We start from the raw sequence: 14,619 nt of genomic DNA, 5'->3' as shown, positions 1-14,619 counted from the left end.
TTGTGACTAAGATGCATAACTTGTTTCCTAATTACTTTTGTGCCTGTTAGTTTAAACAGAACAATACGTCTCCATATAAAAAACCAATTTCTCCTCCCAATTTGAAGTGGTTCTTATCTCTTAAAATGAAGAAAATAAAACAAAAAACCAATTTCTCCTTGAGGATAGTAACCACTTGTTGAAGTGGTTCTCATCTCTTAAAATGAAGAAAATAAAACAAAAGTGTTGCAGACACGACTCGAACTCGCGTAACGCATGTGTATTTAAACCAACAAAACCACAACAACCACCGCAATCAGATGTCTTATAATCTCCTCCCAAACTACTTAACCGCTTAATAGTTATCTTAAGTGATACTCTCCGTTTTTTTATAAGTGTCAAGTTAGAGTGGTAACACCAAATTAATATTGAACGGTAATATCGAACGGTATGATTGAAAAAATTCAAATTCCTCGATCGTAGCCAGTTATATCAGCCGAATCCTTCATATAGGAACTAGTTCTCTTAAGTCATCGTGATTTCCACTATGTGAGACCAAATTGTCTGATTTATGAAATTCAAATGTTTTATAGATGTTTAGTTCAATTAGGTAATATCGAACGGTATGATTGAAAAAATTCAAATTCCTCGATCGTAGCCAGTTATATCAGCCGAATCCTTCATATAGGAACTAGTTCTCTTAAGTCACCGCGATTTCCACTATGTGAGACCAAATTGTCTGATTTATGAAATTCAAATGTTTTATAGATGTTTAGTTCAATTAGGTAAAATCGAACGGTATGATTGAAAAAATTCAAATTCCTCGATCGTAGCCAGTTATATCAGCCGAATCCTTCATATAGGAACTAGTTCTCTTAAGTCATCGTGATTTCCACTATGTGAGACCAAATTGTCTGATTTATGAAATTCAAATGTCTTATAGATGTTTAGTTCAATTAGGTAATATCGAACGGTATGATTGAAAAAATTCAAATTCCTCGATCGTAGTCAGTTATATCAGCCGAATCCTTCATATAGGAACTAGTTCTCTTAAGTCATCGTGATTTCCACTATGTGAGACCAAATTGTCTGATTTATGAAATTCAAATGTCTTATAGATGTTTAGTTCAATTAGGTAATATCGAACGGTATGATTGAAAAAATTCAAATTCCTCGATCGTAGTCAGTTATATCAGCCGAATCCTTCATATAGGAACTAGTTCTCTTAAGTCATCGTGATTTCCACTATGTGAGACCAAATTGTCTGATTTATGAAATTCAAATGTCTTATAGATGTTTAGTTCAATTAGGTAAAATCGAACGGTATGATTGAAAAAATTCAAATTCCTCGATCGTAGCCAGTTATATCAGCCGAATCCTTCATATAGGAACTAGTTCTCTTAAGTCACCGCGATTGGACATCATCACCAACAATGCCAATGTCGCTTGCGTCTTCAGTAGTAGTACCTTCATCTGAGTCTGATTGGCACCTAGCAACTAGCAAATAGAAAGAACAATGTTAACTAATCATCATGCACATAACCATAAAAACAAGCTTATACCAAGTTAATTGCAAGATCCAATAGGGCAAATAAAATAATACATAAACCAAATTACAGTTAAAGCTTTCATGAAGAGAACCCTCCCAAATTACAAACCATTCATCCCCTATATCTCATGAGGTAGGCAGCAAGTTCCAAACACATTATAAAGGACAATACATTTCTTTGAGTATAAATCTAAATTGTAATATAATGAGGAAACTATATAAAAGACAACATCAATTAACAATATTCTCAATTAAATTCAATGTTCCTAACAACAACAAATCAACAATAACTCATTTCAATTACAAAGCATCTAATAATAAATCAATTCATAATTCAATTGAAATCTTCTAACCTCAACAAAATTACCCAGTGACTGGAGAAGAGAAGAAATTGTCTTCTTTTTTGTTATAGACTAAATTTGTAAAGATGGGTTCTCGTCATGTTACGAAATTTGGGGTAAACAAAAGTTAGGGTTCTCTCCATATGGTTTTGAATCTGATATTAAGGAATAGGGTTTTCGTTTATAAAAAAAAAATGAATACGGTTTTCAATTTGGATCAAATAAGAGAGAATAGCAATGAAAGGAGGGAGAGAAGGAACAATGGTTTGTAATCTGAACGGAGGGAAAAGCTGAGTCGGAGAAGATAGAAGAAGAAGAAGGTGGAAGGTAGAAGAAGATGGAAAAGAATGACAGAAAATTTGTAAAACGTGGTGGCGGTGGTCTTCGCCGTCGCCGTCGCCGTTGTCGGAGAAGATGGAAGAAGAAGAGGAAGGTGGAAGTAAGAAGATGAATAGCACGAGAAATGAGAAATGCTGTGAAATCTAATATGGGGTCAATCTACAATTATTAAAAGTTGTATTGTCATTATTGAAAATTATTCATATTTTAATTATATTATAAGTGATATTTTTTCAACCAATATATCTAATACATTTAGGATGGGCTACATTACCCATTTCATGAGAATGGGTAGTCAAGTTGTCACCAACCCACTTAGCATCTTCATTGAACTAGTTTCGTGTAAATTAAACACTTTCAAGTGTGAAAGACTTCCTAAATCCTAGATTTAGTGGTAGAATATAGGGACACTTTATTGTTTTTCTTTTATATGAATAGGAATACTTTTGTTTTCTTTCTCGAAATCTCCTTACTATACTCGTACACTCTTAAATATGAATTCATATGAATTGATCTAGTGATAAATGTTTTATTTTTAGAGAGCGTTCCTTAAAGATTTTTTTGTTTAAATTTTCTAATGTTACTTCTTATTTTGAGTTAGTCTATATAGAATAAAACTCTGGTTTAAATGATCTCAGGTAGGGAATAATGGAGTTTGTGTTTGTCGAATTAGTTAGTCCTTAAATCGGATATCGAGTCTTAAGAAAACACTTTTAAGTATAGAAAAATGAAAAATCTCATTCAAACTCAAATATCTACAAATATCTATGGATCAATATCTTTAGGTAACACCCATCAATTAAATTGCACTTATGCATCATGAATTGTAACACTTTATAAAAAAAATATATAATTTGTGTTATGTTTGATTAGTTGATGTGAACTAGACAACTCTAACAAGGATACAATGTGAAGTATAACAATATTTCAAATTCAACATTGGCATCCGGCAATTTTCTATGCATGCCTTTTTTCTTACTTTATTTTAAGTCTTATATGAAAACATTTTAAATCCAAATTTTCACTATGTATAAATTGACTCAACGTATGAATTGATCTAATCATAAAATTTTGATTTTTGGAGAGTAACACGTTAGTTTTAAATAGATTCTTGATAGGGGACAATATATAGAATTTGTGTTTGTCGGGTCGATAGACCAGATATTAAGTCTTAAAAAAAATTAAGTATAGAAAAATAAAAAATTTCATTCAAACTCAAATATCTACCGATCAATATCTTTGACAGCTATCAATTGAATTGCACTTATACATCATGAATTGGAACACTATAAATTAAAAAAATTATAGTTTGTGTTATGTTTGCTTAGTTCATGTGAACTAGACAACTCTAACAAGGATACAATGTGAAGTATAACAACATTTCAAATTCAACATTGGCATTCGGCAATTTTCTCTGCATGCTTTTTTTCTTACTTTATTATAAGTCATATATATGAAAACATTTTAAATCCAAATTTTTTCTTTAGTGATTGTAATTCCACTTGATTTTCACTATTAATTATTCATATTGTTTATATATTTTCATTAGTCTCCCCAACTTTTTGTGTGGATAAACTTTTGAGTTTTGACTATCTACCTGAAAATATTGAAAAATATCCTCATAGTTGATGGGACTTTCCATTTATTAGACTAATCTATTTTTATATTATACCTCCCTCTAGAGATGGCTTATATGTATTTTAGTAGGTTTCTTGAGCATAGGTTAATTATTCAAAAAATGGAGGTAGCTAAAATTATTCTTAAATAATAATTTTACATATTAATATATTATAGTACTATTCTTAGAATGTAACCAAAAAAGTATACTATTCTTAGAAACAACTATGATTCATTTCTTAAAATTTGGTTCAAAGTCAAACTGTCCAGAAAAAACATCAAGTATATGAAAGTACAAATTATTCATTTGGGAAAGAAAACACATCCGTAGATGGTAATCTAATGACAGATAGTACAGCCATTACATTTCACTCCGAATCCCAGTAACTTTTGACCATAGTCCAAGCAAATCTACACTTTGAAATTTGAAACTTGAGAGTCTGAGCAAGAAAAACAAAATACTAGTACTTACTCTGTCTTATATGTGCTCTGTTTGGGATATTTTTTGTATTTCATTGTTACTACATAGCATAGCATAAGCTAGGGCTAGGTATCGGTCGGATTCGGACAGTTTCGAATTTAAAATCATCAAACAGATAAAAATTGTAAAATATAACATTTCTCTTATTTATCAAAGATGAATAAAAACAACAAAGTGAAGAGTATTAGAGAGAAAGAGAGAGAAGAGGCATTCGAAATCGAAGAAAAAAATTAATTTACATCTTAATTGTGTTTGGTCGGTTTCGATTATTAAGATATAACTTTTAAGAGAACAACGGGACCCATCTGTGCAAGCGTTCACGACCGATTTTTCACAACCGTTGACCTGAGACCCGATGCATTCAACCAGATGCTTCTATGTACTAACAGTTATGTCAGTTTTAAGTCGGGTCGTGTTGGATTTCAAATGAGTGGTTAAGTTTCACATCGACTAACCCACTTGGGGTTTGTCTAGTGGTGTTGGCTTGGGTCTTTGGAGTATGCTTCTCTCAAGGTCTCAGGTTCGATTTCTTCTGGTGCCAATTTCGGTGGGCTAAGTCCATACAGAGCAAAAAAAAATGACTTTAAATGTGGCCCCCACAAATGGGTGGTGGGATTAGTCCCCTTGGATTAGTCAGTCCTAGAGCCGGATACCAAATTTTAAAAAAAAAAGTTCTACATCGACTATGAATGACAATAATGTTGAATTTATAAAAGAGATTACACATTAACATAAAGTCTTAAAGTTTTTGGTTGAGATGTCAGATGTGGCATCTCCTCTGTTGTGATCCTGAAGCATTTGACTCGATGTTTCTCCCGAGCTACCATGAACTTCCTAATAAGTGATATCAGAGCCGTGGTTCGGGAGCAAAAGTGGATCCTAGTATTGCAACTATAAGATATCACTATGTGAGAACTTACACTTAGGGGGAGATTGTTGGGTTTCAAGTGCGAGTGATTAAGTTTCATGTCACTTAGGATCCTCCTCAATTTCTTTCTCCATTTTCTTTCTTTATTACCATAAATTTTTTTTAAGCTTGCTATCCAGTCCTATGACCGACTAATCTAAGGAGATCAATCCCTTAGAATCCCCTTAAATTACTATAATTATATTAATGTTATTTGTAAAAAAAAATTCCAAATTCTACAACTTTGCTATCTGCCTATCTCCATCCATAAGAGAACTTTGCATATGAAGCAAAGAGATGTATTTCAGCTTTTGGCCCTCAAGGGTCCTATAACCTCTTTTGTCCCCTACACTCATCCACTTCCACCCCACGCCACAATCCTCTTGGCACCATTTTCACTTTTCACCGTCCTCTCCTTAGTGAAGTTTGTTGGATGCCAGTAATTACTAATTACTTACTAGTACTCCTAAACACAAAAAATAAAGGAATTGACCGAAGACACTACAACAAAAAAGGGCTTTTAATAGCGCTTGTTTTGGCTTTTAATAGCGCTTAAAAGTGCTATTACTGTTACCGCTATTATATGTCTGAGTGGCTATAATAGCGCTTTAAAATGCTATCAAATATGGACATTTAATAGCGCTTATCTAGAAAAACGTTGTCATATGTAAACTGCCGTTGCCAGAGAGTGCTTCAGAAATGGGATTTAATAGCGCTTTATTTTAAAAACGCTATTATTGTCATATCTTTAATAGCGCCCGAGCATAAAGCGCGATTATTAATCTTCATGTAAACAACATTTAATAGCGCCCGTGCTCTAAAATGCTATTATAGGTCTACATTTAATAGCGCTTTTTCAAACAAGCGCTATTAAAGATCCTTTTTGTTTTAAAAAAAAAAACCTTATTTTTGTCCAATCTTTTTTATTTTTTATATAATGCTTATCCAATCGTTTTTAATTAAAAAGAGCTGCACAAATTTTATTAATCAGAAAATAAAACACACTACATAAGTCATTCAAACAATGTACCATACAAAATTTTGGTTAAAATTCTCAAACAATATAAATTAATATATATTACAACACTTGTATGATGACACAAGTTAAGTAGCATGCCACTAATGACAGACATAATCACCACCCTATCAAGCACTTAACATCACAAAAAAAAAAAAAAGAGAAAAAATTGATTGAACACGGTATGGACTTTGCAGCATCACAAATTCATCATATACAAGATCTCTCCTTCTCCTCTATGTTCATGTCTAAACCAGGCGTAATGGTTCTTTAATTTTCTTGTCCATTTGACTATATCATCCCTGGGAGCATCACAAAAACACCTCAAAATATAAACATTTCAATTGATTCAAGCAGAAACTTGCAATAACAGGAACCAAAGAAGAAACAAAGCAAGAATCTTAACATAAGCCTTTCGCCTTACACCTCAAATAAAAAGAAGCTTAAAGATAAAGATTACTTGATACAAAGAACTAGCAACAACCAGGCAAAGCTATGCAAACCATACACAAGATCTCCACCACGGTGCTGAATGAACCTGTAAAAGAAAGATCTAGCGCCTAAAACAGAGGCCAACAACTCAAATACCTATGTCCATTAGACCATGATTTATTATTGACAGCCACAAACTCCATCAAAACACCTGCGAAAATTATAGTCTAACAGAGCAGAAAATTTGCCACAGAGCAAAGAAAAAAGAACAAAATGAAGGGGAGCAACTTCGCTGAGAGGGTTTGAACTGTGAAGGGCGCGGTCTCGCAATCGAGAACAAACTAATCAAAAACAAAAATAATTAACATAATAGAATAAAAAGGAAAGGGGAAAAACATAAAGTAACTAGCAACCGAAAGCTCTAATATCAATTAAGAGACAATGCATAGAGAGAATCTACGGACACTAATTCCTTAAAGTAAATTAAAATCACTTGAAACAACCTATAACATAATTGAAATTAATAGCTTGATTCAAGGAAACTCTATTTTAAGTAAGGAACCATATATATGAATAGAAAATATACCAAAATATTAACAGAAACAAGCTCATATAAGATAACAATGAAAGATTGAGGGTTCATAAAATCAAAATTCAGTTAGTGAGTGCAACTTACATCTTAGAGAAATCGGGTCTGAGATTATCCTTTAACACTTTCTCAATGACTTTAAAAGGAAGAGGAGAAACCTAAATCATCAAGATGTTCTAATTAGAAAGATAACTAGCTAGCCAAAAATAAAAACTAATTAGACCTTGAATAGATGCATTGAGAACCACGCCTAGAAGCAATATAACGAATTCACGTGAGAAAGTAGGAGTCAGCCTCTTTTTGCCATTAAGTTAACATTATTACAACAGCCGATATAATTACATTAAGTTAACTAATATAAGAATTTCTATTATATGTCTAAAAGAAACACAAATTGTTGACTATGACTGCCTAACAATTCCAATAATTACCACAACTCGGCAAATAAAAACTAAAAAACCAAACCTTCTGCAGTCACAAATTATCCAATGCAGAGATAAACACCACCCAAATAGCTATATACCAAGAGGCGACAGAAAGCACATAATTGCATACCAGAGGCACAAAAAAAACAGCAAAAAACAGCTCAAAAGTAAGGAATAGCAGCACAAAAACTCATCAGAAAATCTAGAACTGTTAGAATACACTGCAGAAAGAATTGCAGGCAAACGAAAATACAACAACAATGACAAAAATACCTTGACAAAATATCCCCGGGATCGCACGACCACTCACAGAGAAGGCATGGAGGAATATTCAAGCGGCTAAAGCCCCATTTTCACGACAAGAAAATGCTAAACAATTTCACAATTAAAAAAGAATCTGTTATTTCGTCATTTGCTTTGAGGCCTGCCTACAATTCATTTATTAACAAAATCAATTTAAATAAAATACTTGTAATATAAACTAAATCAAACACTCCATACAACTTCTAAGTAAATCAAAATTCTCATTTGAACTTTGAAAATCAACAATCTGATGACTAATGCCATAAAATAAGCTATATAATATTGCAAAACACATAGCCACTGCACTCTATAACTAGCTTAAGTTATAAAAACAAAATTAAATGACCCAATAATCATCATCTCAAGATCCACGTTAAGTAAGTTGAATTACCTCATTAAATAGAGTATTAAATTGCTTCATGTCCTTGTCAGCCAAGTCTAAGAAGATAGGAGAATCAAGAACTTAAAATTTATCGTAGATACATGGAACCATAAAGACAGTAGGGAAATGGAACTCCAGACAGGAGTTCAGAAGTAAAAGATTGAATACCTGCCATCGGAATGGGTAGATTGGGTGACAAATGGCCTCTAATGCTAGAGTTAGAAGTGAATATCTGCTAAAAGAAAATACAGACTAATAAATCATTTTACAACTCAGTTGAATATACAGTCTAAATGACAAATTACCAAACAACTATAAATATTTTCTACATTTGGAAGCTAGTCATCAACACTAATTCATCCCAAAAATAATCATGCAGGAAATATTGATAGTGGTTAAATAAATAAAAATAAAAATAAAAAAAAAAAACAAGTGAGTAGTGTGTAATACAAATGAAACTTAACATCAGTATGAAGCATAGAGAAAATACTGGTGAAATCATGTAATAAAAAAAAACATGCTTGTACATACCATAAAAATAAAAAATAAAAAGCATTAAAAACTCACCAAGATATTGTAACAGTGTTAACTAAGACAGACTCTCAGAAGCACTTTTTGCGAAGCAATGAACAGTCCAACTTTCACATAAAACCATTTGTACAAATATATTGGTTTTAGGGTTTCAATTTATGGGAAACAAATCAATCAATTTCCGAGTTCTGGGTTCAATTGAGTTTTAGGGTGTTGATACGGATTGAATCGGTAACAGGGTTTCAATTGAATTTTGGAAATTCTGAGTTCTAGGGTTCAAAGAGGGGACGATTGAGAGAAAGAAGGTTTCCGAGTTCGACGGAGAGAAGAATGGAGGGTTGTTTAGGTGAACATGTTGGGGGAAGAAGGTAAAGAAGGAGATTTACGAGATAGTGGTGAGTTCGATGAGGGTAGAAGGTAGTTCGAGATTGACGAGATATTTTGGGCCATATTTTTATTTAACTAGGTAGAAAGTCCTATAATAGCGATTCTACAAAAAGCGTTAACAAAGAGGTAACCATATAATAGCGTTTATACAGAAAGCGCTATTAAACACATCCGTTTATTTTCATTATCACCATATAATAGCGCCCGACAAAGTAACCGCTATTATAAGCCTATGTGTGTCATTTTTAACAGCGTTTTATTAAAAAACGCTATTAAATTAGCGCTATTATATGTCAAAATTGTAGTAGTGAGATTAATCAACACGATGCAAAAACAAAAAACCAAGTCATAAATCAGCGGCAACAATTAATTCGTTCTTACAACAAATCAGTAAATCTTCATTTTCAGTTTTTATAAAATGATTTTGTTTTTATCGTATAATCTAGTGTGTAAAAATTCCAAATAAATTAAACCATAAACAAGTAAATTACGCAAATACTCGTCACAAAATACTTTAATTGGAAATAAGTTTATGCATAAATCGTTGATTAATTCGTTGATTAATTGGAAATAAATTTATGCATAAATCGTTGATTTTGAATTATGTTAAGCAACTTAGTTCTTCTCCTAACTATTTAATTGGTCCTAAATTATAAGTTGTTTTGAGAAGAAAAAAAATTGTCTTATATTATAAGTCATTTTACAATATTATTGAAATATTAAATGTTATTTTTTTCTATTATATTATTAAAAAAAAATTATCTATAAACAAAGTGTAAGCCACTAAGTTTGGTCTGGTGATGAATGGTTTGGATATTATGTTATAGGTCATGGGTTCGATCCCCAACTCTTTCTAAACTAAAAAAGTGTGATTGTCACAATTAAAACTCACATACAACTATAAAATTTCAGATAAAAACAATCAACCTAACATAACATAATAATATTGATTTTATAAAGGTAAACTATAATTTATGAACTAATATACCGATTAATATTTTACCCACAAACTTATGTTAATGTCCCATTTTCTCTTTATTCACATAAGTGGTCCACACAATTTTCTCTATAAATACCAACACTAAATCCATTTCCCTCCTCAAAAACACAAACTCTCCCTTTCCCACACTCAAAAACAGAGCAATGACTATGATCACCATCACCACCATTCTCACCTTCTTAACCCTTCTCCTCTCTTCAACCGAAGCCAGTATCCCCGGCATCTACACCGGTGGAGCATGGCAAACTGCTCACGCCACCTTCTACGGCGGCAGTGACGCCTCCGGAACAATGGGTAAGCACTAAAAAAACCATCACCAATTCTTTCAACAATATTTTCATCTTCTAAAAATACTTTTAACAGCAAAGTTCACACATAAGCATATTGGCTTGGGACCTGGGACAGTGGGACCTGAGAGTGTGCTCCTCTTTAAGATCTCAGGTCTCAATTTGAGTGGGTTAATTTAGCATCTTAAAAAGAAGTCTTTCGTCTACATATCAAATGTCAGCGCAATATTTACCATCTAAATTATACTTACGAAACAACGATATTTTATTTTTTTACAGGTGGCGCATGCGGATACGGAAATTTATATAGTCAAGGATACGGTGTGAACACGGCGGCGTTGAGCACTGCACTTTTTAACAGCGGTTTAAGTTGTGGTGCTTGTTTTGAGCTAAAATGTGCTAATGACCCAACTTGGTGTCACCCTGGTAGTCAGTGGCGGAACCAGAAAAAATAGTGCGGGTGGGCCGAAAAAAATTATAATATATGAATAGTTTAATTGCACTTTTGGTCTCATATTTTATCAAACCCACAAAAATAGTTTCTCTATTTTCATATGTTGTAATTGTGGTTCCAATCCATATTTTTACTCTAAAAATTGTGATTTTTAGTGTCATAAAAAATGATTTATTGTCTCCAACATTGAATTTAAAAATGAAATATCACATTTGAGACCAAGATTCACATTTTTTGGCATTAAAAGTCGCTACTTTTACGGAAAAAAAGGGCAAAAAAAAGTTACAACTAATATTGCAACAAATGTGAAAATATGAGACTTTAAAAAATTATATATTAATTAAACATATTTTTTTTATGTCATTTCATATTTATATATGTTAGTTCAATTACTAATTTTATCCAATACTATAAATTTAATTAGTCATATATCCTCTATTTTTGGCAAACAAAGTTTAAGTTAATTATTATAAATTAAACTGTGTAACTTAAATTAATATTCTAAGTATACTGAGTACTTGAAATCATCAATAATAGACTATAAACTAATATTTGCACTAATACTTGAACTAATATGTGCACCGAGTTACTTACAATCGTAAATAATAAACTCTAAATTAATATTTACATTAATATTTGTACAAATACGTATACTGAATAACTTAAAATTATTAATAATACATTTAAATTAATACTCTACCTATAAAAAAAATTATTTTTTTGGGATGGGGTGGGCCGTGGCCCACCTCAGCCCACCCCTAGGTCCGCCATTGCTGGTAGTCCTTCAATATTAGTAACTGCTACAAATTTTTGTCCACCAAATTATGCACAAGCAAGTGATAATGGAGGATGGTGTAATCCTCCAAGACCACACTTTGATCTTGCTATGCCTATGTTTCTTAAAATTGCTCAGTATCGTGCTGGCATTGTTCCCGTTTCTTACCGCCGGTGAGTACTAGCTTCTCTTCATCCACTCCAAAATTCTTTTTTTTTTAGCAAAGGTCTATTTTGTTTCCTCACAAATTTTATGGGGACAATTGAGTCATTGATAAAAATAAATTTAAATTAATCTCTGATATTGCATAATGAGAATAAATTGTCACTCTGTTATAATAATTCAGGAACTAAGTTATCTTCCGTATAAAAATGTCAAGAAGTAATTTAAATTTTATTTTTGTCAGAAACTAAATTGTAAAATTTGTGAAAGATGAAATGAGTCTTCCTTCTTTATTCTTTTCTTTTCATTGTTTATTTTATTTTTATAAAATTAGTCTCTTGTTTGAGTATTTATAGAATCGGTCATGTTACTAAAGAGTGTTCTCCTGACATTTATTAAGAATACCAAAAAGAAAATAAAAAATAATAACATTAATGTTGACAACATAATTTTTTATATTAAATATATAAATTTCAAGACATAATTTCTGTATTAATATATTTAACTAGTGTTCGGAGCATGAACTATTTATTTTTTTCTTAACATGGAAACTAAAACTATAATGATGCCGATTATGTAAAAGCAAAAACCAACCACGACCGTTGATTTTAAGGCAAGGTGGTAATCATATCCGTGTACATGAACCGTTCATCTAAACCCGGTTCAATTTTTCCGACAAACCAGCGCCTTTTGCCGCGTAATTACACGACTCACGAAACAAACCAAATCTAAAATCAACTTTTCATGTGTTCACTTCTATTCTAAATGCCCTTGTTGTTATATTTTATTATTACGACTTATGCCATCAGTGATAATAATCGAGTACTTTGATGGTGCATGCAGGGTATCATGTAGAAAACAAGGAGGTATAAGATTCACAATCAACGGTTTCCGTTACTTCAACTTAGTTTTAATCACCAACGTGGCAGGTGCAGGAGATATCGTGAAGACTAGTGTTAAAGGTTCAAAAAGTGGTTGGATGAGTATGAGTCGTAACTGGGGGCAAAATTGGCAATCAAATGTTGTTTTGGTTGGTCAGTCACTTTCTTTTAGGGTCACAGCCAGTGATCGACGCACTTCCACTTCTTTGAATATTGTTCCCTCTAATTGGCAATTTGGTCAAACTTTCATTGGCAAGAATTTTCGCGTTTGAAAATAATCACTTTTGGTAATTTTGAATTTCATTGGAATGTGGATACGAGGGAAACAAGTTAGAGGGAAAAAATGAAATGGAAGAAAAAGTAATGTTATGATGATAGTGACTAGTGAAACTTTTTGATTTTTTATATAATTTGTACTTTGTTTGTTATGGTGTGTTTGGTATAATGGGTTTTACTAAGTTTTAGAGAATTTAGCTTTTTTAGAGGGAAATGGAGGGAAAGATTATGTGAAAATGTAAGGAGCTGAAGTGGCTTCAAAGTTCAAATTCACTAGCCCGCAGCTATGCTTATGCTTCTATATATTTCATATATATTATATGTATGAAGATCAAGTGTGTAAAACTATGTTTGCTTCCACCTTTAGTGGAGGTCAAATTGATTATATAGAAATTAATTTTGACATATTTGAATGTTGTTATTAATTGTGACGTATCAATAATGAATTGATTTAAGTAGTAAGAGATTTGTGTCTCTTAAGTAGGTGGTCAAAGTTTCGATCTTAAATTACGTGTATGAAGAAAAATTGATTGGAAGGAAAAAATTCAGTTTGTGTCTTGCAAGTTTTTAGACGGATATCAATCACTATTGAATGTCGGTAAATTTTTTGCACCAATAACATTTTAACTCCAAAAACAAAATTGGCTTAACTTGAAGTTAGAATCTGAAGTTTTTGCCTCCATAGTTGAAATTTAGTGGACATAGTCTAATCCACTTTCATATAAATGTACTCAAATTAATATAAATCAATTTACATTCAAATCAACTTTAGTCTTAATCAATTTTTTATTTTTAGGGATCAAGTGTGTTGGTCTCAATTTATTCTGAAAAATAAGATCAAGTGTGTAGTCTTTTATTCTCTTTTTGTTTTATGTTTTCATTTTTGTCAAGGTGGAGTTTCATGTCAATTTGGTTTAGTTAAGTTGTTTAATAGGAGCGGATTAATTGAATCGTGATTTGCCTATGATCCGTTAGTTTTAGTATGAATTATGGTGATAAGCTATACTAGTAGTTGAAATTTGACAAAAGTGTGTTTGATGCATGCATTTTAAAAGCACTTTTGCTAGCGCCGAAAAGCTAAAGTTGAAAAATAAAAAAGATTATGCAAATGGGAGTTAATCAACTAACTGTATTTGTCTCTTTGTAGTTTGGTATCAAAGTATACCTTGCTTAATGTCTTTTGTAAATTCCCTTCATGTTTAAATAAATTAAAGTAATATTTACAAAGAAATTCTAGCACACATTGTCTCATAGTACTTTTTTTATTTGAATGCATATATTTAATATAGTTTGGTATATATCTAACTCTTAGCTTTAACATATACCTTCATATTCATTGAATATGGTTTGAAGATGTTTTGTTACAATTAACTGATTAGCTCTTTAAAATACTACTTTATAGTGTATAGTATAGTATCGAGTGTCATGGAGACCCCTTAATTAATCGTAAACAACTAAAAGACCTTACGGGAAGGAGAGGTGGTGAGAGATCTTTTAATTATTT

General features: G+C 31.9%; 1 protein-coding gene across 1 annotated transcript; it reads left to right on the top strand.

Moving 5' to 3' along the window:
* Positions 1–10,358: 10,358 nt before the first annotated feature.
* Positions 10,359–13,522, top strand: LOC123881667 (expansin-A4-like). Its single transcript, XM_045930390.1, has 4 exons — positions 10,359–10,574; positions 10,847–10,993; positions 11,798–11,969; positions 12,802–13,522. The coding sequence occupies exons 1-4, from the start codon at positions 10,424–10,426 to the stop codon at positions 13,109–13,111; spliced, it is 780 nt and encodes a 259-aa protein (XP_045786346.1). The 5' UTR covers positions 10,359–10,423; the 3' UTR covers positions 13,112–13,522.
* The last annotated feature ends 1,097 nt before the right edge of the window (positions 13,523–14,619 follow it).

The sequence above is a fragment of the Trifolium pratense genome, linkage group LG4, assembly GCF_020283565.1.
Source record: "Trifolium pratense cultivar HEN17-A07 linkage group LG4, ARS_RC_1.1, whole genome shotgun sequence".
In the NCBI taxonomy this organism is placed as follows: Eukaryota; Viridiplantae; Streptophyta; class Magnoliopsida; order Fabales; family Fabaceae; genus Trifolium; species Trifolium pratense.
This window is presented reverse-complemented; position numbering and strand designations above follow the sequence as displayed.